Here is a 24,629-nt window from a genome sequence, read left to right as displayed (position 1 = left end):
CAAAAGAATTCGTGAGAAAAGACGGTTTGCAGAAGAAAAAATCATCTTTCATCAGGACGTTAAAATACGATGTCACGAAAAATAATAAAAACTCTAGTGCATCGATTTTTACAGTATGAACACACCTTAAAACTTTGTATAAAGTGTATCTATGTTTCTTATGTTCAAATTTTGTATAAACATCAAAATAAGCCCAAAGGGAATTGACTCACTCATTGTTTAAAGGCAAAAGTACGATGTTGAAACCAAAAGTAATATCTATGAATCGGCAGTTTCTTTTGAAAAGTATTTACTAGTCCTGTAGCAGGTGACCTTCGAGGTCAGTCTCGTAATGTTGTCCGGGGTTCTGTAACTATGCGCAAGACATGTACGGCGAAATTTGGGGTCCAATAACCTTGAAAAAATTGCAGGGGCAATGAGAGATATAAGGCTCGGAGTTTTGTTAAGAAGGGCTTCCTATTTTCATCTTGCCTGATCTACCCACGAGAAGTCGAGGAGGAGAGGTGCCGTAAGTCCGGAGGGGAAAGACGGAGTCCGTCCACCTGAGGCAGTTTTCCAGTGCGAAGCCAAGGATAATCTGGAGTCAATCTAAGGAGAAATCTTGCCGTGTAAATCCAAGCCTTGCCGCTCCATTCGAGTACGTGCATGCCCACCATCATACGCAGTTTCCTCGCCAGCCAAATTCCAGACGCCGGAAGAACCTATCCAGTATCCCGCTAGCTGAAGCGACTCCTCATCGGTGCCCTGACACTCTTGTAAAGGAAGGGAAAGTAAAAACCCGGAACGAAGAAGAGACCTCTGAAGCGCTGGAAGAAAATCACAAATAAGGAGGGAAGACGTATGCAAGACAGTTAGAGACCCACGTGAGTCTGTAAGGCTCATTTTCTTTGAGTGTGATTTTAGATATTTCCCCTAAAGAACTGCTGAACTGATTAGTATAAAAAAAAAGTAGCAATTTTTCTTATGTGCATGAGTCACCCATAGATCTGTGCTAAACCGTAAACAAGCCAAACGTGAGCGTACTAAATTTCCTACTTAAGATGAAATTGGGTTAATTTGAAATTCTTTTAATCTTTGTATGTGCTGAATTAATTTCTTGTTGAAATGTTTAACTTAGAAGGGATGAAAGTATGTCAGTAATTGCCAATCGTATAACTATGTCTTTAGAAGTTAAGAGTTAGAGCTTAGGAGTTATATGATGTGTGTGTGTGTGTGTGTGGTGCATGCTAGAAGATTAATTACGGTTGCTATGCGTACCTAAATAGTTCCTTGTTATGTGTGAAGAATTTTTAGTAATTGTGAAGTGGAATGTACTAAATTGAGTTTAACTGAGAATATATATATTCTCTTTATATTCTCAGCGCCTCCGTAGCGCAATTGGAAGAACGACGGTACATTGCGCCCTTTGATTGGAATAGGCCTAAGTTCGATTCTCGTCGCGACGGGAAGAATCTATATCTGGTCGATTTCAATCGAAGGTGAGTTAGTCGATCTCATACGGAGGTAGCAGGGTTTTTTCTCCCGGAAAACTCGGGTTTTTCATCCCGCATACATACAAATCGGCCCTTCAGAACACACGCAATTTACAGACAAAAATTACTAGTTGTGGTGGTGTTGGAGGTGGGCGATAGATGGCGTTGATGGAGATGATTCGTAGTAGAGGTTAGGTGTAGAGACAGTTGTAGGTGTCCTCCCGCGATGAGTCTTCGGACTCCTTGGAGGTATCAGGAATAATAATAATAATATATATGAAAGTCCCTTGAATATCGTGCTTGAATACTTGTTTAAGAATAAGGATTTCTTTTGTGAATGAAGCTTTAATTACTTGCACTGTATATAATTCTTTGACATGTTATTAAATGTTGATTGTTTTTTTTATACAATGTTTCTGGCTCAGTTTAATCTTTTGCAATGCACTGATCCTAAATAAAATCGGACCTGTAAGGTGGGAACCCAGAAGTTATTAATGATTTAAGAAGCTTAATAGAAAATTTTGGCCATGACTGCAAACTGTGGCTAAGTTATATGAGTAAATTCTTTTTCAGCGAGGGTATTAATGCTTTCTTGTGTCATAAAGGGAACTTCTGAGGCGCAGGCAAAATAATTTAAATAAATATCTAGAGATCCCAGACACGGGGAGGAATACTTAAAGTAGAACAAAGATAGAATTAGAGATTGATATAAGCATAGTGATAAAAGTGATTTACAAAGTATTACAAACATTATAAAAAAGACGACCACCATAAAATATTACAAGGACAATGCACCTGCCCACAAAGGTATTTTGGCAGTGGGAAAATTAAGAGATCCACACTTTTCCCCAGATTTGGCTTCCTCTGACTTCGATCTCTTCCCAAAACTAAAACCCTAGCTCACTGGTCAGCGCTTTTCTTCGAATCAAGAGGTGATTGCCGCTGTAGAGGGATATTTTGCAGATCTTACTGAGAACCACTACAGGGACGGGATAATGGCGCTGGGGCATCGCTGGAATAAACGTATTAGTCTTAAGGGAGAATATGTTGAAAAATAAAAATAATTTTTGAAATTATAAATTCGTTTTTTTCATTTTTAGCCCAAGAACTTTTCAGACTACCCGTACATGAAAATATGAAAATAAACAAAACTTTGGATGAGCTGGACAATGCAGATCATCCACAGTACAAGAAGGATCAATGAAAGTTGGTTTGAAAATAAATACAAACAAAACAAAAGAAATGAGAATCAATGTGGGCAACAAAGCACAAGTATAAATTAAAGATACCAAGAAATTATATTCTTGGTTTAATCCTTTATCCAAATGTAAGCAAACAAAGTTTGTGCATGAACTATTATCAGGACTGGGAAACTCTTATAAAGAAGCTCATGACTTCACATCACTTCTCTTAGTATCTCATAATGAGAAGCACATATCCTTATGGACATGTATAATGCTATGCATTATGGGAAGGGCCACTACTCAGACCTGTTTCACTTTTTATTGAGGTCTCATCAGTGGGAGCCAGGCCCAGAGGTGATACTAAGCTTGAAGTAATGCAGAAGTCATATTTTCATATACGAGTTACCAAAAGGTGTCACACGTACATGAAAACATGACTTCTGCCTTACTTCCACCTTAGTATCACCTCTGGGTATGGCTCCCACTGATGACACTCAATAAAGGTCGAAACTGGTGGGTATCTTAATTAGAGATTTTGCTCTCTTAAGGTTTTTGCCTTGGGGAGCTTTTGAGTATCCAGGGATTTGGATCCATTGGGGTGGCCTATATTAGCGCTTCCTTGGCTGATGCTTCTCCTGGAATATGAATGATTCTAATTGGTGGTTGGGTGAGCCTGTCACTGAGCAGATGCACCGATGAGTTAAGTGATGCTTCAGGTCGCTCATTGGTTGATCTGAAGGATTACACGAGTTTTTGGAGAGGTATCCCCCCCCCCACACACACACACTTAAACAGGGAAACCAGTCTGGGTAGTGACCCTTCCCATAATGCATAACAATTTGCATGTCAGTAAAGAGATGTGCTTTGCATTATGAGATACTAAGGCAAGTGATGTGAAGTCATTAGTTTCTGTGTACGAGCTTCCCCAGTCCTGAAAATACTTCAGGTGCAAACTTTGTTTGCTTATACTTAGACAAAGAATCTTTAATTTATACTATAACTAAGTGGAAAAACTTCCAACAGGCACCAAGTACAATTGAAAATGGAAAGATTCAAACTGTTTCACATTTTATATATAGCTGGTTTCAAAAGAAATACAAAAGAAGTATTCTCTGCAGACATTCATAAACCAATGTCTGCAGAGAATACTTCGAATTTCGTGGCCACAAATTATTGCTAATGAAGACCTCTGTATAAGGACAAATCAGCAAAAGTTAATCTTGAAATCAGAAAACAAAAATTTAGATAGATTGGACATACACTTAGGAAAGATCATGAAGAAATCTGTCATGCAGCCTTGGAATGGAATCCACAAGGAAAGAGAAAACGTGGCCTTCCTAAAAATAAATGGAGGAGATCAACTTTAATACAATGTGAGAATAAGAGTTTTGCTGAACTAAGACCAATAGCAAGGACATGGAGCTAATGGAAAGCATCTACAGACTAATGGAATTTGGGAAAAAAGAAAAAATGATCACAGAAATGTGTTTTCTGTCTCACAGATATCAAGCTTCTGTATCTGTTATCCACTGTAATGATTCCAGTATAACCAGAATATAGCTTAAAAAAAAAAAAAAAACATTATTCAGTTGGTTCCCTATGCACTATGATGTATTTCACCTGAAATAAATTATTTTTCAGTGTGAAAAAATACATAGCAGCAGAATGATTTTAATTATTGTATAGTTATATTGTGATTATGCTGCAATCATTACAATTCTGTTTGATTTCACACAAAAAAAAGACCACCAATTACCTCTCTTCACCTTTGATAATACTGGGATCATCACACAAGATCATCTATCTCTTCTTGGGCACTTACACCTCTAGCCTCTCCTAGCATAAGCACCTAACATTCATAATCTTCTTTGGCTCCAAAAAAGATTAGCTGCACTTTTACACAAGACATTACTTCTGACCTAAACAACTTGTATCACTACAGAAATCCAAAATCCACTCTACTTTAGAACGTTTCTCACACATTGGATGGTGCATTTGTTGGATCCTACTTCTTCTTAATATATACTTTGGATCCGACATTTAGTTATTACGATGTTCTTAACCTAAAAAATAGTTGCTAGTTAATTTCTAATACAAATATAGAGAAAATTTATATTTATAGACTGCGCCACTCTATATCTGAATTAGTTCAAGAATTGAAGATAAACCAACCCTCAACTATTTCTCCTTAATATATATACTGGCCGAGTATATTTAACTAACTTAATTCACCCGCTTTGGTTCGAATATTTTATGAATGGTGCAGTAAAAGAGATTCAGGCAAAATACAACTTTTGATTAACAAAAACAAACATTTAATTTTAAAATCACAAATTTTACACTTAAGTTTAAATCAGTAATTAAGATATCACAAACATTTCAACTCCTCAGGTAAATTCAATCATTCAACTCATACAATGGTAAATCTGTTGTCTCTATAATACAGTCTTCTCACAGTTCCTTAAGTTTCATATACAATAAAATTTGCAGTAACACTTCTTCACAAACAAAACTTTTAATTTTTACACTTCAGCTAATTTCGAAATAGTTACTGTTAGTATAGGGAAATTCTAGGATGAAACTCACACACTTCTCTGTATAGGAATATTAATGGTTGGAATAATCTTACCGATAATCTTTTTTCTTCACCTACTTATACGTAAACACTTTTTATAACTGTAAACACTTAAACAGTATACGGCACTCATTAAATAAATCTTCTAAGCAATAACTGAATTAATCGTCGGTCACAATACACATAAACAAACGTTGTTGCATAAAGTACTACTGATCACTCATGAAATAAGGCAACACACAATAATTCTTAACTTGAGGTTTTATATGCACAGTTGTTCATTCTTCCTGCATTCAAATAATTCTTTAGGCACTATAATTCTAAACACAGCTAAAGGTAAACTTCAACTTTACAGCCTCTACTACTCTAGTAACTCTGTGCTTTATTTCAAGATTCTGTATGTCCTTGACAGGTCGGCCCTGAAATTAAATCTCAACTCAAGTATTGCTAGTCTATTTAGTAGTCACTCAGCTGTCTTCCGTAGCTATAATTGTTATTCTACAATTTATTAGCTAACTGCCTCTCGACTAGTAGACTTTATTAGCTGCTTGAGTGACTTGCCGACTCGCTATTATCGCACTGTGATTCCCGAATGCCGAATGCTCCGATTCCAACCTAATGCCAATCCTCTCTCTCTCTCTAATCTATCTCTCGTAATTCCTTCTTAATTTCAGCGTTCATCGCTTATATATCTGTTCTTCCCGCCTAAATTATTCTCGTGATTTCTTTCTAAAGCTCTTATCAATAAAACTTTCTCCTCACGTGGTGTTCCAAAACGTGCTCGCTCAGGATTTAGAGAAAGATGTTGAAAGTTTATTTTTCACTTGGTTAGAGTATAATAAAATTAGTTTAATCCTTTATCCAAGTGTGAGCAAACAAAGTTTGCACCTGAAAGTATCTTCAGGACTGGGGTAAGGTGGTACAACACCAAGGCAACTCGTTGTACAGGTGGAACAAGCTACCAACACTCCTATCTCAGTATTTCCTATAATGCAAAACACATCTCCTTGCAGATATGTCTAATGTTATGCATTAAGGGAAGGGCCACTACCCAGACTAGTTTCAACCTTTATTGAGGTCTCTTCAGTGGGAGCCAGGCCCAAGTGGAGATACCAGGCAGAAGCATTAGCAGGTCATCTCTACCTATAGGAGTTGCCAAATGGTGTGCCACCCAATGCTTTTGCCTGGTATCTCCACTTGGGCCTGGCTCCCACTGAAGAGACCTCAATAAAGGTCGAAACTAGTCTGGGTAGTGGCCCTTCCCTTAATGCATAACATTAGACATATCTGCAAGGAGATGTGTTTTGCATTATAGGAAATACTGAGATAGGAGTGTTGGTAACTTGCTCCACCTTTGCAACGAGTTGCCCTGGTGTTGTATCACCTTACCCCAGTCCTGAAGATACTTTCAGGCACAAACTTTGTTTGCTCACACTTGGATAAAGGATTAAACTAATTTTATTATACTCTAACCAAGTGAAAAATAAACTTTCAACATCTTTCTCTAAATCCAGAGTAATTTATTAAAAAAGGGTGGCACACCATTTGGCAACTCCTATAGGTAGAGATGACCTGCTAATGCTTTTGCCTGGTATCTCCACTTGGGCCTGGCTCTCACTGAAGAGACCTCAATAAAGGTCGAAACTAGTCTGGGTAGTGGCCCTTCCATTAATGCATAACATTAGACATATCCACAAAGAGATGTGTTTTGCATTATAGGAAATACTGAGATAGGAGTGTTAGTAGCTTGCTCCACGTTTGCAACGAGTTGCCCTGGTGTTGTACCACCTTACCCCAGTCCTGAAGATACTTTCAGGCGCAAACTTTGTTTGCTCACACTTGGATAAAGGATTAAACTAATTTTATTATTGTGCTTGCTCACTTACATACGTCTCCATGACAACCAAACAAAATATAATAAAATTGATGTATTGCATAACGCTAAACTTCTACAAATAGGAATAAATAAAAAATATTTACATTTCAATTAATGCTCAGTTAAATTATCAAATATAAATTCTATAATATTAGCATAGTAATAAATAAAATAGCTTAATATTTAATACAGTCTTGTCATTATTAATACATATATCTTTGATTAATTAATTAAATATTAGACAAAATTAAGGAAGTTATATGAATATTAAATTGTAAAATATAAGTTGTTTACATTAAATAATATTTACAAGTCTAGCCTTTGTGATGGAAGATCATGTTGGATTCTGAAGCAAATAATAATTACTCCAATCTCTATATATTCAGAATCCAACACATTAATTAATCAGTTAATTGGTGACTCCTCTCTCACAGACTCATTCCAGTCACTTTCTCACGAACATTTTCTTTTTGTCTTATGCCTTATCTAAAAGTTCCTCAATCTTTCATCACACTCATCATTCCATAGTCAGAAACTATCTTAGTCAATCTCTATGGACCCTTTACAGTATCTCTTCATCCTTTTGTAGATTAGGTGACTAAATCTGTGTACATTAACCTTTGTGCCTTGATCACAGCTTTATATAATGGAACCACAACATCCATACTGCTATATGCCAGTATCCTCTGCATCATTGCCATAATCACCGTGCTATACTCACAATTATAACGTGTTCGTGAGCGTTTAGGTTGTTGTTCACCAATCATCCCTGGATTCCTCATCTCCTACCTCTAAGATATTCCCACCAGTTATATACACTGCATCCCAACTTTGCTCCCCAAATTTTAAAACTTTACACTTTGCAACATCAGACTGTTAATCCCTCTCACTTGTTCATTTACCCAGTTTATTCAAGTCTTCTTGTAAGGCCACAATGTCTGCTCTACTCCTCTTAGTTCTTCCCAACTTTGCACTATACAAACAACTGCATGTCACCATTCTAACCCTTCTCAATATCATTTGCATACAAGGCAAATGATATTGGGAAGGGTTTGGACTGCTGTAGTCCAAGGAGAATTTTAAGGAGTTTTTTTTTTTTTTTTTTAAATGGCCAGTAGAGGAAAATTGTGGATGTTGATTGTTAATGGATTACCTTGCTTGATGGAAATAGTAGTCAGGTGAACATGGCTGATGACATATTTTAGCTATTTAAAAATGATTACTTTATTAGGGTGTTGCATTCTGGTAAATTTTACTTCTAGAGGAATAAAAGTGGGGGGGGGGAGGATTAGAAGTGAATGAAGAGGATGTATTCCAAACACTGAGCATTCTAGATTCCAGTAAGGTGGGGGGGGGGGGCTACATGGGATTTTCATGTGTATGTGTCTTAAGGGAATGTGCTAAGGAGCTGGCCATGCCATTAATTTGGGCTGTTCCTGAGGAATGGAAAAAGGGTAAGATAGTACCACTGTATAAGGGTAATGTTAGAATGGAGGTAGAATGGTTTGCATTAGTTTGTATTTTTCTGTAGTTTTTAAGATTTTGGAAAAATTGGTAGGAACTCATATACAGAATTGGGCAGATGAGGGCAATATCATTTATGCCAGTCAGCATGGATTTGCTAAGGGGAACTCTTGTTTTAGTATTGTGATTGTTTTAACAGATGAAAGTAAGGCATACACTACAATTTTTTATTTTTTAATGCATATGACAGGGTGCCACATGGAAAGCTGGCATTAAAGTTGCATCATACGTTTGGATATTAGATCATTGGAAAATGGAGTGGTAACTGGCTTTCTGACAGATATTAGAGTTGTATATGGGGGGGGGGGGAGTTAGCATCATGAAACATCAAAGTTACAAGTGGAGTTCCACAGGATTCAGTACTAGGAAAACTATTTCAGTCTTTATGTCAGTGATATTATCACTAGGTTGCAAGATGTGAAGCTTGGATGGGTTATAGTAACAGTGCTGATGTTTTGGCTCTTAAGAGAATTTGAATGAGCTGGAAATGTGGGTAAATAAATGGGGATATCAGTTAAAGCAGCTAAATGTAAAATTTTGAAATTTGGAATCCACAGGTGCAATGTTTCATACTTGCTTGGATGAGTTATATTGGAAGTGAAGAAAGCATGGGATCTTGTAGTGATTATAGATGAGAAATTTGAAGTTCATGCAAAGGTTATGAAGACAACCTGGAGAACTGCTATAATATTGAGAAGGATGTTGACAAGCAGAGATAAAAGAGTGGTATTCCATCATAGATAGCTCTGATCAGACATCTGGATTGCTGATCTCAGATCTGGATTTAAAGGGAATGAAATAATTTTGGAGGATGCCAAAATGACATCAAGTCTCACAAAAAACAGACTCAAAATCTTCATATGTACTGTCATCATTTTCAACTTTCACTTTTAGTGGACACAATTCCTCTGCTATCATTAGCAGTACTTCCCCTCTTTTCACTTTTCTATCCTTCGAGAAAATTCTGTATCCCTCCATTTCTATTCTTAGAAGTATATCATCCTTACACAACCAGTTATCTTTGGGCATATCAACTCAATCAGTGAAACAAACTGTACTCCTTTATTTCCAGTACTCCTTACATGTATACTAAATACAAACATAACAATCCCACTTGCTTTGCAGTTATCCTACCAACACCATCATTCTGTGCTCTGGCTGCTATCGTACAACCTCTTCACTCATACCACTCCAGTTTCCCTGATCTTGACTCTGATTTCCAGTCATATCCCTTTCATCCCTAAGAATGGGATGTGACTGAAAATGGAGAGATGCAGATGAGAGGGATAACACCACCTTTGAGCATTTCACCACTGCGTTCTGCAATTATCACTTCTTCACTCTTGCATCATTTTCCTACTTGCCTTCTGTAACTTGCTTCACAATCTCTCTCTCTCTCTCTCTCTCTCTGATCCTTAGCTATATTAACTTTATCTTGACTTTGTGCACCTTGCAAACAACAGTTGTTTTAAGTGCCCAATGCCAAACTCATTTAAATACAATCAATTAACCTTAAATTGCTCCAACTTTCTTTCTTTCAAATTCACTCCATACATTCACAAACTGAATACTTTACCTCACATGACTTAGCTGCTATCTTGCCATTCATCATCTTGGCTCTTCTTTTTAACTCACTATTATCATATCTAGGCAACACTATTCTTCTTTATATCAGTAGGCTTTAATGTATCTCACACTGTAGTTAGTATCACTAAGCTATAATTTCATGTACCTAGAGCAAGGTTCCTGGATTATCCAATTCTTAACCCATTCATTGCACTAATATGTGCTCCAGTTTCCAAACTTTCATTCTGGCATCTTCAAGGGAAAAAAAAATAACTTCGGCATGCATCTCTCTTTTTGATCAGATATAATCTAAAATATAACACAACCAACTGAATATAATATAATACATAACAGATTAAATTTTTTATTGCTTGGCTTCCAGATTATTATACAGGAACCAGTTATAGAAGGCCTAAATTCTGTTAATCACTGTATTGGCCATGGCATTTGTCATGCAAAACAAGGATTTAAAGCATATAACAGAAACTGAAATCCCATGAAAATTACATTCATGCAAAGTTTAAGATTATTGATATATTTCAAACATTATAGCCATATAAATGATTAATATTTGTTTCTAATTTTTATGTTAGCAGGCTTTAAGGTACTTCATTGTGGTCTGAATCACTAAGCTCCGATTCATTTTGCTCTGCTGTTAAAATAACTACTACATGTTATATCAGACTTAAGTGATGCCTCTTTTCTCATTATCACAAATTTTATAGGTGTGCAAAATCAAACAAATATTTTTATTAATTCTGAATAGAATAATTTTGAAATATTTAATACTTTAAAAAAAAGGATCTATGGTATTAAATGTAATATCTTTTGATCAGAGCATAACTGATTATGATTAAATGTTACAGTGGTTACTGTAAAAATTTAATCATTACATACAGGCTCATTATTTTTTTTTTTTATGTTGCTGCCACCCATGAAAGATTATTTGCAAACCTACAGTACATTTTGTATCATGGGTAGACTAAGAATTTTTTTTTTGCTATTATCAATTTATATATATTTTTACATAGTCCAGAAGCCCTGCTCTAAACACCAAATATGGAACTTTCTCGAGTCACTTCAGGCCTCCAGTAAGGGCAGTGGTCTCACACCAGGTGATGAAATTCATTTCCCACCTAAAGATAATCACAAACATCCATTCTCACAGTGGGATTTGAATCTGCAGCCTGTTGGTAAGAGAGTGAGTACGCTAACTATTCGACCAACCAGAACAGCCAATTGATATAGCATAAGTCTATAAGGGTGTAACTGGGTTAATATATTCACCTTGGAGAAAAGATGGGATAAAAAGTTGAAAAAGATATATATATTTTAATTATTGCACACATTCATAATCAGAAACAAACTATGTACTTCCATAAATGTAATGTAACTAAAACAAATTACTATTATTATTATTTTACGACATCTTGATGGAGTCTGGAGACTCATCGTGGGAGACCAAATCAACCATCACACACACAAATCCTATCATACCTCTCATTGAATCTATTCACCATCAGGGAACTCACAATCAATTCTGACAATCTGTTCCACTCTCTCTCCATGCAAAAAATCTGGTCCCAGATACCCCTGCTAACCTCAGTCTTACAAAACTTCCACAGATGGCCCCTAGTTCTCTATTTGTCATATATTGAAAAATTTCACTTGCATCAATTTTATAAAATTCCTTTGATATCTTAAAATTTTCTATCATGTCCTGTCTTTTCCACCTATTAACTAAACTTTGTAACTTACAAACCTTTAACCTATCCTCATAGGGAGTATTCCACAGACCTGTCACCATCTTGATCACTTGTCTCTGAATCCTCTTGACCACCTCGTGGTCCCCAAGAAACCCAGGTGACCAAATCTTTGCAGAGTAGTTAAACTGTGGCCGATAAAGAGAGAGAATAATTTCCTTATCTATACTTGTTAGCATGTTTTTCATTATCCAAGTATTTTGTTGAGTTATTTTACCAACTTTTGCAATATGCCCTCTGAACTTCAACTTTGTCCACCATTGTTCCTAGCCTCAATTTCCTGCAATCCAATACCATCAATATGATACACCATATGCAACCTATTCAACCCAATGTGCATAACCTTACATCTTGCAATTAAACTGACAATCATTATCCTTGCCCACAATTTATTTAAATCATCCTGCAGGATATTGAAATCAACTACTGTTCTCTCCAGTTTTGCATCATCAGCAAACAACTGAATATCCCCTCTTACATCTTTCCATATGTCATTGATATACAAATTAAAGAGGTCCTAGTACCAAACCCTGAGATACTCTGCTAGTCACCATCTTCCTCCTAGACTCCACCATATACTACTCTCTGGTGTCTGCCATCCCCCCCCCCCCTGCAAATTCCATACTACTAGCCTCATATCCATTCCCATCCTCTCCAGTTTTTGTAATAGTTTCCATGTGTATTCTGTCAAATACTTTGGCAAAGTTGAGCGGTTCTGCTGTCACTTTATCATAAAATGTGAATAAATTACTAAGACATGACCTACCTTTTACAAAGCCATGCTGCTCACTACAGAATATGACATCCCTATCCACCCACTGCTGTAATTTACCTTTCACCAACTTTTCCAATACAATCACTCCTGATATATTAATTGGTCTGTAGTCTGCTGCCTCTGTCTTGGAGCCACCTTTATGCAATGGTACTATCTTACCATTTTTTTACTCCCCTTGCCAAAGCTGAGACTTAGACTGAACAACTTTATCAGAGGTAATGCCAATTCTCTTGCACATTCATGCAGAATGTACAAGAGAATTGCACATTCTGCAATTCTCTTGATCAGGCCGATATGCCATCCAGTTCCCACTGCTGTGTTCATGTTCATATTTTTTAAATATGCTGATATCATCTCTGTAGCATCGACAACCATAAAATCACAACCTGGATGATACAACTTTGCAAAATCGCTCAGCAACTCAACTATTTCTTTTGGCTCAGTCACCTTCCTACCATGAGCAGTGTTTACAGTCATCCTACCACAGTCATTTTATCTCTTACTTGCTACATAAGGAAAAAACTCTTGAGATTAATTTGGCCTGTTTGGCTAATTCTCTCTTAGTCTGATTTGGCCTTCCTTAACATACCAATCACCCTTCTTGCTTGCATTTTGTACTGCTCATAAGTATGCTGATCACTTTTTTATTTCCTCCACAATGTTTTCTTTTTTCGCAGGCTCTTGCTTTATATCCCTACTCATCCACATAATTACAGCTTGGTTTATCCTCTTGATCTTGGGGTATGCAGTCTGACTGCCACTCTCAATCTCTGATTACTTGCCATGCACTACTGACATTCTTTTCTTGTAGCTTCTCAAGCCAAGGCACTGTTCCAAGATGACTCCTGAGTGTTTCATAATCACTAGCCTTATAGTTGAACATAAACCCCTTCTCGACAGAAACTCCATGTTTAGCAACTTCCCAGAACAAGACCACATAGTCACTCTGCCTAATTGGAGATAGATTGTCTACCTTGGTTATGGATACATCTTCTGAAGCTATTATTATTAAGAGAGACCTCCAGAGAGTCAGAGACTCATCAGGGTATCACTATATACTATATGCACCAACTATCATACTTATGCTTGAATTCATTCACACTGCTTACACATTACACATCCAATAGCATTCCATTCCAATCAAGCACCACCCTATGAGAGAAAAATCTAGCCCTCACCCCTTCTTAACAGAATTCATTCTTTGCTTCCAAGGATGCCTTCTTGTCCTTTCCCCACCCTCCATAAAATGAAAAATTCCATCAACTGAAATCCTGTATGACCCTTTCAGAAGTTTGTATGCCTCAATCATATCACCCCTCTTTCTCCTGTTTCTAGCACCTGTAGTTTACAAATTCTCAATCTGTCTTCATAATCAGTATTCCACAATCCTGATATCATTTTTGAAACTCTCCTTTGCACTCTCTCCAGTGTATCAGAATCAAAATGGAAACAAGGAGACCAAACCTGCACACGATAATCCAAGTGAAGTCTTATCAAGGCCTTGTAAAGAGTAAAATGACATCCTTATCTTTACATCTTAAAGTTTATTTTAGCATTGCAGTTGTCTTTTGAGTTGTATTTACAATCTTTGCTACATGGCCCTGAACTTCAAGTTGCTATCCACTAACACTCAGAGATCCATTTGCCTCTATCTCACACCAGACAATCTGATCAGTTTCTTCTAGCATAATCTCACCAATATAATATGACACTGGATATCTTATCATGTCAAATTGCATGACTTTACATTTATTGACATTGAACTGACATCCATTTTCCCATGCCCACAATTTCAGACTATTCAAATTGTTCTGCAAGTACTGCATTCCTGATTATCCTACCTATCTTTGCATCATCAGCAAATAGCTGCATGTCGATGTCAACTCCTTCCCAATGTCATTAATGTACAGATTGAATAACAGTGGACCAAGGACTGATCCTTATGGTACACAACTGGTTACCTTAAATCTTGCAGATTCACATCCCCTGTATACCACTTTTTGATATGTCAATCAAGCCATCCCCTTAATGCTAATATTTTATAATCCAAACCCATATTCTCAAGTTTATACAACATTCCTATTTGTGTTGTATTCTGTCAAAAGCCTTAGCAAAATTCAAAAGTATCATGGTGTATACCATTCCCCTTGTCTAGTTTAACAGTAACATTATAGAATGTGAGCTAGTTGCAAAAACACGACCTTCCTTTAGTAAATCCATGCTATTCACTGCAAAGTAGAGATTCACTGTCAACCTATTTCTGAATGCAAGCCCTAACCAATTTTTCCAAAATCTCCAGCACCACCACTCCTGAAATACTGATTGGTTGATAGATGGATACATTGGTCTTTGCACCACAAGGTGGTGCAATGGATTCATATCCAACATCCTCAAACCCATTGTCCTCTCTATCATATGTTACATGTAATTATCCCTTAGTAACTGTATAAACACCAATTCCATCTTGCCATTCACCCTTTCTCCCTCCAATCGATGTCCTTGTAGTTAAAGTCTCCAATAATTGTTAGGCCCACAATCATTGTGCTAATCTGCCAATACATGGCATCTACATCTTCCCGTGGACCCTCTTGTCTATAGCAGCAGCACCCAAAAATGTATTTTGTCCTATTTGCCTCTATCTCACACCAGACGGCCTCAAATGAACCATCTCCCTCGGATCCCAAATCCTCTTTAACTTCTAATTTTGTTGGTTGTAATTCTGCAGCTATCATCGGCAATACCCCATTTCCTGTCCCATTCCTTCTATCCTCCTTTCTGAAAATACAATACCCTTTACATCCCTGCAACTATATCATTTTCAGTCAACCAGGTCTCACTGAGGCCTATAAGTTTTGGCCAAATCAAGTTTACCAATGCCAAAATTCGTCACCTTCATTCCTGATAACTCTTGCATTCATGTACATGCATTTTAACATCCCTTCGTATCCATAGTTACCCTTGTGTAATGTCGTTACCGATCCATTTAAACTAGAGACCTGTGAAATCCCATTCGGCATTGCATAATCATTACTATATCCATGCTCATTTATCACAGGGTTGGCCAGACACATGTTTGACTTCATCCTCCCTAATATCGCTAGTTCCCCTGGTTTTGCACTACCACACTCTCACTAAACAACACAATAGTGTTGTTTAGTGAGAACTCTAAAACCATTTAAATGTAGTCCATTGGGCATACATAAATCCTTTTATCCATCAAATTCACTCCATACATTAATAAACTGCACAATCATGGCACACTGAGTGAAGTGAAGCTCATTTGCTTCACTCTTCTGCATACTTACAGCGTCACTAACATCCTTTATCTTCACACCTGGAAAACATGCTTTCGTCTCTTTCTCATTAAGTTATACCTCTTATCATCAAATCCCATACAATACTATCTCTTTTCTCGCAGTTTCTCATGCATTTATAATTTTCCCATTCGTTCTTTCTTTCATTCCATCCTTCAGTTAATACACAATAATATTAACATATAACATTAAATAATGCAAAATTTTATAGTCCACACATTCACATGCTTGTGATTTACACACACAAACACAAGGATTAATGATTATTAACAGTTGTCAGTGAAATGGATGATTTGTCAGACTTCCAAAGAGGATAAATTCTGAGAGTCCATTTAGTAAGAACTTCTGTAACCAGAACATCCCAGTTGGTTAGTGTGTCAAGAGCAAGTCTCCATGATTATGACTGCATACTTACTTCATACACAAAGCATGGCAAGACTTCATTGGGAAAAAAGAATAGTGGCTGAAAACCAAAACTGAATGATAAGGACTCAAACACTAACAAGGATTGTGTCCAAACAACACAGAACTACTGCAGTAAAAGTGACAGCTGAACTCAATATCCACCTTGAAGACCCTATTTTCACAAAAAGTCCACAGAGAACTTCAGAAAGCCAAGCATAGATGATCTGCAATTGCTAAACCTTTAATCACAAAATTCAACATGAAATTGCAAAAAAGATGGTATCAACAACAAAAAATTAGATAGCTGATGACTGGAAATGAGTGATAAGGTCCAATGAGTCTGCATTTACTTTATTCACAAGGTCCAGTTTATGTATGTATGGAGAACTTCCAAGGAAGCATACAATTTCGACTGTCTAGTTCCAACTGTCAAACATGGGAGTTGATCTCTGATGATTTGGGTGACCATATCTTGGTATTCTGCTGGCCCCATCATAAACCTAAATGGTCAAGTTATTTAAGGACATTCTGGCTGATCTAGGGTCAAATATTGTTTCCCAACAATGATTTCATTTTTCAAGATGATAATGCACTACACATAGCCAGAACAGTTCAGTTTTGGTTTGAGGAATACTGAGAACTTCAACATCTGCCCTGGCCATCTCAGTCACTTGACTTGAATATCATTGAACACTGAGGCAATTTTGGGGGAGCAGAATGAGAAGAAGATTCATCTTCCAATGTCTCTCAAGCAATTGGACAGATATTCTGATCGACTAATGGTACAACTTTCCACTGGAGACTATTAATAGTTGTATGAAATATATTCCAAAATGGTTTGCATACTAAAGGCAAACGATGGTACCACACCTTATTAATAGACATATTGCCTATTTCCTAGGTGTTCACATCATTTTGCCCAACCCCTGTTTGTGTGTAATTCAGTTTATATATAAATATAAACTGAATTTTTCAAGTATAGTATACAAATTTGTATATAGACCATTTTATTTATAATATACATTGTCAAAAAAAAATAAAAATAAGTGACAGAATTGAAGAAAAAAACGTTTTTAATGAAATTACATTTGTTTCACTTTGTACATATCACAGATTGGTAAAATGGGAAATACAGGTTTTAATATGAATATCATTTACATTTATCTACACATCCCTCTGACATATGACCAATGATTCCTATATACAAAAAATGTTAGAGATTTTATAATATTATATAAAATCTTTTTTGCCTGAGTTTAATTAATCCCTTGTGAGCGATGGGTAGTTACAAAAATATAGTCTATAACAAGAAAAAATTTTACAAATACAACTGAAATATTAGAAAGTGCATTCAAGGATATCTTGCACTTAAAATGGAAGGAATTATTTTTGATAAGTCTGGACAATTATACAATGAGTTTTTGCATGAATAGTTCACAATGAAATAAAATAACAAAATATACAAACGTCACATTAACAAAAGTTACACATATCAGGTAATAAATAAGTGTTAAAGCACCACTATTTATCGGATGTTATGTACAGTCTTCTTTGTATGTACATGAAAACACACACATATAAATATATATACAAATGTGTTAAATGCATATTGTCTTTCTGGTAAAGAATTTCCAGAAAATGCAAATACACAGCTTAATTAAGTTATGCAGTACTGACTTTAGTTGATGCATAAGATAATTACACAGAAGAAGCAAAAGTGATTAGTTTCTTTTCTAATACTGTATTTACTTTTGAGAGATTTTTATACTGTTCAGACACTATGAAGCAAAAAATATTATCGACCTGCATTTTGATGCAATATTTTTTTAGCTCATTTGTAAATTTGAAACTTGACACTATTTTTTTAGGCAAGTGAAGATTTTTCTATGTACCCTAGCAACTAATTTTGTCTATCATTACTATTATTTGGCTTTTCATGAAATTCTTCAAACCAGTTTATAGGTGAGCAATATATTTCTTAAGAGTCAATTATTTACTTTTTTTTCTATAGACCTTTAGTGATGATTGCTACAAAAAAATTAAGTAAAAACGTATCAAAATTATGTAGAACTGATTCACTGGCATTCCATTGATTCTATTTCAATGGTTGCATTTTCATTTTCGTTTTTAACAATTTCTTTATCATCTTCACCTATGACTTGTGCAGCATCACTATACTGCACATGGAATTCTTCAAACACTGACTTATCAGAATGAGCAACAGTATGGACAGTCATCTCATCATCAACTGTTATTTCAGGTGCATGTGTAACATACTGGATCACATACTGTCCACCTGTAGTAGCATCATTTAAAACAACTTCTCTTCCATCTTGCTGGACTATAATGGCTTCAGGATTCACAGCTACCAGACTCTGTCCATCGAGAGAGTGCAGAGTAACCTGTTGCTGTAGAGCTCCATGTTCTATGATTTGCTGGATAATATTTACAGCAGATGCAGTTTTCTCATCAATTTCTCCATTGGCAAGAGTTGAAAGTTGAAGACCCTTTGAAAATTAAAATAAAATAAAATCAATAAATATGTGTTAAAAAAAAAATAAACTTCAAAGTAAAGAGTACTGCTGTGCACTTTTTTATTGCATTTTTTTAAAATTAATGAATACCCCGATGGCACAACAGATTGGTTCAAGAAAAGACCCAAGTTTAAATTCCATCTGTGTTAAGAATTTTCTAGTTTAATATATAACTATTCACTAAACATAGCAAAATAAGAGAATTACCCAAAAAAGGTGCTGACCAGACAACTAAAGCTTTGAATAATGAAAGCAGATAAGGAATTTCATCACATGATATATAAAAAGCAATGTACATTGGCTGGTCAGCAAGAATGAGAGGCCATCCCTAGAGGTTCTAGGGATGACCTCTAAAGATTTCTTACATAAAGACTGGTGAGTGAGTGGAATGCACTGTTAGCATGTGTTATGAAAGCTAGGAGTGTGAACAAGTTTAAGACTCAGCATAAGATATATATTATTGCAGTTGAAAAAGAACTACCATATTTTTCGGACCATAAGACACACCCTTTTACATAGAAAAATCGACTTAAAATTGGGGTGTGTCTTATGGTCCGAAGGTAACATTAAAATATGAATCCTTACACTGTACCAAAGCTGTTAGCGAAGTTCAATTACTGGCACAATATGTTAATAAAATTAGTAAGTACACCACTGAAGGTAGGTACCTAAGTTATCTCGCTGCATGTGGGAGAATCACCGATTTAGAGCGTTAATAGTCATTAGTGTGTAAGCGTGTGCTTTTGTTGGTTCATTTGAATTATTTTTTATAAGGTCGTTAAAATTTTTATCTTAAAATTAGAAAAAATGAGTGTAAAACAAAAAAGACTTTCATATAACGTGAGTTATAAATTAAATGTGATTGGAAACAGAGCAGCAGAAAGACATTTTGGTCCACCACCAACAGAAAAAATGGTTCGCGAGTGGAGAAAACAAGAGGAACAGTTAAAACTGCTATGTAAACACAAGAAAACATTTTGTTCACACCTAGAAAAATGGCCAGAATTAGAAGTACAAATGAAAAATTGGGTAACAAATCATCGAAACATGGGAATATCTGTTTCTACGAAAATTATAATTTTTGAAGCGAAACGATGGGCAACTGCTAGTGGAATTTTAGATTTTACCGGTACTCACTGTCCTGGTGCTTTAGATTTGTGAAAAAACAGGGGTTATGCATGCATACAAAAACCACTCTAGCCCAAAAAATGTCAGCTGACTATGAAGCTAAAATTATAGAATTCCACAGATTTGATATATCAGCGAGAAGGAAATTTAACTTTGAGCTTAATAAAATTGTGAACATGGATGAAGTGCCTCTAACTTTTGATGTTCCTTCAAATTGGATAGTAGATTCAAGAGACAACAAATCAATGGTGATCATGAAAAAAACTCGCTACACAAAACTACCCCCATGTTAATCTTCAAGAGAAAAACGTTACCAAGAGATGAAATTCCTCGTGGCATTATTATCCACGTTCAAGATAAAGGCTGGATGGATGAAACAGGAATGAAATTATGGATACAAAAGATATGGGCGAAACGTCCAGGTGAGTTGTTTAAAAAGCCTGCTATGTTAGTGTGGGATCAATTCAGAGCGCATAAAACAGAATCAACCAAGAAGCTTCTAAAAGAAATGAATACAAAATTAGCTGTCATTCCTGGAGGCCTTACAAGTCAATTACAATCCTTGGATGGATCTATTAATAAACAATTCAAAAATTTTATGTGGGAAGAGTGGAACAAATCAATGGCAAAGCCCAAATCATGATGTTACAGCAACAGGGCGTATGAAACGGCCAACAATTTCAGAAGTATGTACCTGGGTGCAGTGGAGTATTTAGGTATTTCCTGCCCCCTAGGCCCGCAGAAAGCCCCCCCCCATATTTAATGAACATGTTGATTTACATGCATAACCTATTTATATCGTAAATTCGTAACATAAATATAATTACAAAAATGAGAGCCCGGAAATTTCCGCAGCCCCTCAAAATTTGCGCTCTAAGCCCGGGCCTATACAGTCAATACCTAAATACGCCACTGCCTGGGTAAAAAATTCATGAGAATCTGTGAAAGAAGAGATGATTATAAAGTCATTTAAGAAATGCGGGATAAGTAATGTGAGGGATGGTACCGTAGATGATGCAGTTTTTGAAGGGAGTGACAACAATAGTTCAGAAGAAAGTAATACGAATGGTGACATTAACGAGACCAGTGATAGTACCGAGAGTGAAGATGAACTGAATATTGCTAATACAAATGATTGTAACAATAAATAAAAATTAAGTAAGAATTTGTAAATATCTTTATATAATAAAATATTTTTTTCTAAAAATCGTCTCATATTTGGTGTGCATCTTATCGTCTGAAAAATACGGTACAATGATTTTGCTAACTACATATATGTTGAAAGTTTATTTTTCATGTTAGACTATAATAAATTTAGTTTAATCCTTTATCCAAGTGTGAGCAAACAAAGTTTGCGCCTGAAAGTATCTTCAGGACTGGGGTCAGGTAGTACAACACCGGGAAACTCGTAGCAAAGGTGGACCAAGCTAACATCACTCCTATCTCAGTATCTCCCATAATGCAAAACACATCTTCTTGCAGATATGTATAATGTTAGGCATTAAAGGGCCACTACCCAGACTAGTTTCGACCTTTATTGAGGTCTCTTCAGTGGGAGCCAGGCCCAGACGTGGAGATACCAGGCAGAAGCAATAGCGAGGTCATCTTTACCTATAGGAGTTGCCAAAAGGTGTGCCACCTTTTAATTAAATTACTTATGTGTAATAACTAGCCACAGGAGTAGTCTTTGTAGACCTAACTGCAGCATATGATACCATAAACCATCTCACACTCAGAAATAAAATATACAGAATAACTAGAGACTATCGCCTTGTCCTCCTGATCCAATCACTCTTGGAAAACAGACGTTTTTACATGGACCTTGGGGGTAGGAAGAGCTGCTGGCACTACCCCCCCAAAAAAGGGAGCACCCCCTATGGGCAGTTGTAGGTGGCCTGGAATGTAAGGTGGGGATCTCTGATGATAAGTGTTTCCCAAATCTTAGGAAGCTTTATTTGTTTAGATTTGGTTGGTTCCTGAGAGCTGCTGCAGATTCTAAAAATAGAAACCAACCATATCTAAACAAATATGCTTGCAGATTCTAAAAATATTTTCGCTTACAAAAATTACACCTCGCCAATGCTTCGAGTTCCTTAGCACAGAAAGTTTTTGCTCTCTAGGTTTCTGCCTAGTCTCTGACAAAAACCAATGAGTTTGAAACAGCTGTCAGATTAGTGAAACCTTATAATGAACCAATAGAAGGCAATATACGAACACGTTTAGCGGTCATGCTTTCCTATTAGGTTCGTTGAGGTAACTTGTAGTATGCCAATGGTGTATTCGCGCTAGCTCTCTGATCAATCTCCATACGAAACTTTTATAGTTTTTGTATTGGGCTTGGAAATGATGTTGGATTTAATATCCACTTAATTTAGATAATTTTACATCACCAAAGTGAAGCCTTTTGACTCTTTATTTTAGTAAATACTTTAAGCACCGACTGAGAGTTCGCTTATGAAAAATACACCTCTCCAACGTTTCGAGTTGATTAACACAGAGAGTTTTTGCTCTCCAGGTTTCTGCCTAGTCCAACTTCTGCTGAGGGGAGTTCAGAATTTGGTGGGTTTACCTTGAGAGCATTTTGAGTCTCTGGGGAAGGTGCTTTCCGGTTTGGCCCATGAGGAGCCATTTCGGTGGGTGCTTTTCCCTGGAATATGAGCGGTTCTGCTTAGTGGTAGGGTGAGCCTGTCACTAAGTGAAACCAACGTGAGTTGGACGATCTTTCAGTCACTCATTTTGAGTGGTTGGGAGATCGCCTAATTTTTAGAGTGAGACCTTTACTTAAACAGTGTCTCTGATGAAAACCAATGAGTTTGAAACAGCTATCAGACTAGTGAAACCTTATAATGAATCAATAGAAGGCAATATATGGATGCTTTTAGCGGTCGTGCTTTCCTATTAGGTTCGGCGAGGGTAACTTGCAGTATGGCAACGGTGTATTCCAGCTAGCTCTCTGGTCAATCTCTGCACGAAACTTTTATAGTTTCCATATTCGGCTTTGAAATGATGTTTGATTTAATATCCACTTAATTTAGATAAAAAAAATTTTAAATAAAAATGAAATATAAACAGAACTACATTAAACATTTTTAAAGTCCTCTCGTATTGAGATTTTCTTCTGTTTGCTATATGGATTGCAGAAGGGTCCTCCATTGGAAAAAATGGGTCCTCTATTTGAAAAAAACCCAGGTTTTTTCAAATAACTTTCCCACATTACTTTATCCTCACTTTCCCAAAAAAACTCCCTATCCTTTAACAGCAATATGCAAACACATTGCCGGAATAAGGTCCAAAATGGTATGTCCAAATTTTCTCTTATTTTTATTCTTCATATATTAGTTTTATAACACTTCAGTAATGTCCTAGAATTTGGGTAAAGAGCCAATGACATTGTAAAAAAAAAGGGCACTCCTAAATGAAAGTAGGCTATATTAGCCATTAAAATAATAGTTTATTTTTTGAGGAGTTACATGGGAATTTTCCCAGAAATACTTATTTCTGGGAAAATTTTTATTTTTATTTAAAATAAAGAGCCAATAAGCTTCAATTTCTTAATTTCAATTATTTAATTTAAATAATTTTTATTTTTATTTTATTTTCCAAGAGAGGTCAGGCTAGGTTAAATGATTAACAAGCATTTAGATTCATCTTACTTTTGTATAGTACAATGCCATGTAGCTTGTATCTTATGTATTTTTCCTGATGATGATGACCTCAATACAGTGGTCGAAATGTCGATGTTACTTTCCTAAAGTTAAATAAAGTAATTATTCTAACACGTGTTGTGTCTGTAAATTCTTCACTATGAATACCTGTATGTTTCCAGCCAACAGGATGGTAGTCTGAATCACACAATGGATATGGATGTTTTCATATCTTTGAGGTGATAAACGAATTTCATCCTGTGCAAGGCCATCCTACTACTGGAGGCCTGAAATGCTTAAAAAAAAGTTTCATAATGTGTCTCTAGAACAGTCGGTTTGGAATTTTCACCAACATAATGCTTATGTCTAGGTTTATACCATTTTGTAGTTGTGTGTATATATTGTATTTATAGTCATTAGTTGCATATAAAGAGAGAAAAATATTAAGAGAAATTTTGAGGTTGAGTGTAGTGTAATGGAAATTGGTCATTTATCAAAATAACGAACTAAAAAAAAATGTTTTGATATTTTTATAGTTTTTGCTTATGCACTTCTCATCCCCATTTCTTGACATGCACTTTCAAGTACATGATGTGCAAGGTACTATTCTATTCCAACAGGTAACATTTTGTTACTAGCTTACTGTCAGCAATCTTCTCATAAAATTGTTGACCTAACAAATAACGAAGCTGCTATTTGTTAGGTCTCTGATCAGCTCAGATCTAACTTCTCTATCTTCTAAAGCAGTCTTACTTGCATCAATTCATTTACAACTTGCACTTTCTCTGACTCTTTTCTTTACCTTATCTTGCTAATCCTTTCTTCCATTTTGTTTGTGATCATATCATTTTAGATTGGAATATTAACCC

The 24,629-nt window shown here is 36.1% G+C and overlaps 1 protein-coding gene across 1 annotated transcript; it reads right to left on the bottom strand.

The window, feature by feature from the left end:
* Positions 1-17,531: 17,531 nt before the first annotated feature.
* Positions 17,532-22,745, bottom strand: LOC150097069 (uncharacterized). The gene is made up of 2 exons (XM_090408118.1): positions 22,686-22,745; positions 17,532-18,961 (listed from the first exon to the last, which is right to left on the bottom strand). Exons 1-2 carry the CDS (start codon positions 22,743-22,745, stop codon positions 18,530-18,532), a joined length of 492 nt encoding a protein of 163 aa, XP_090264244.1. The 3' UTR covers positions 17,532-18,529.
* Between the last annotated feature and the right edge of the window lie 1,884 nt (positions 22,746-24,629).

The sequence above is a fragment of the Typopeltis vanoorti genome, chromosome 18 (assembly GCF_054136105.1).
Source record: "Typopeltis vanoorti isolate ZY-2024b chromosome 18, IOZ_Tvanoo_1.0, whole genome shotgun sequence".
Classification (NCBI taxonomy): Eukaryota; Metazoa; Arthropoda; class Arachnida; order Uropygi; family Thelyphonidae; genus Typopeltis; species Typopeltis vanoorti.
The sequence above is the reverse complement of the archived record's forward strand: the minus strand, read 5'-3'. Positions and strand labels throughout refer to the sequence as shown.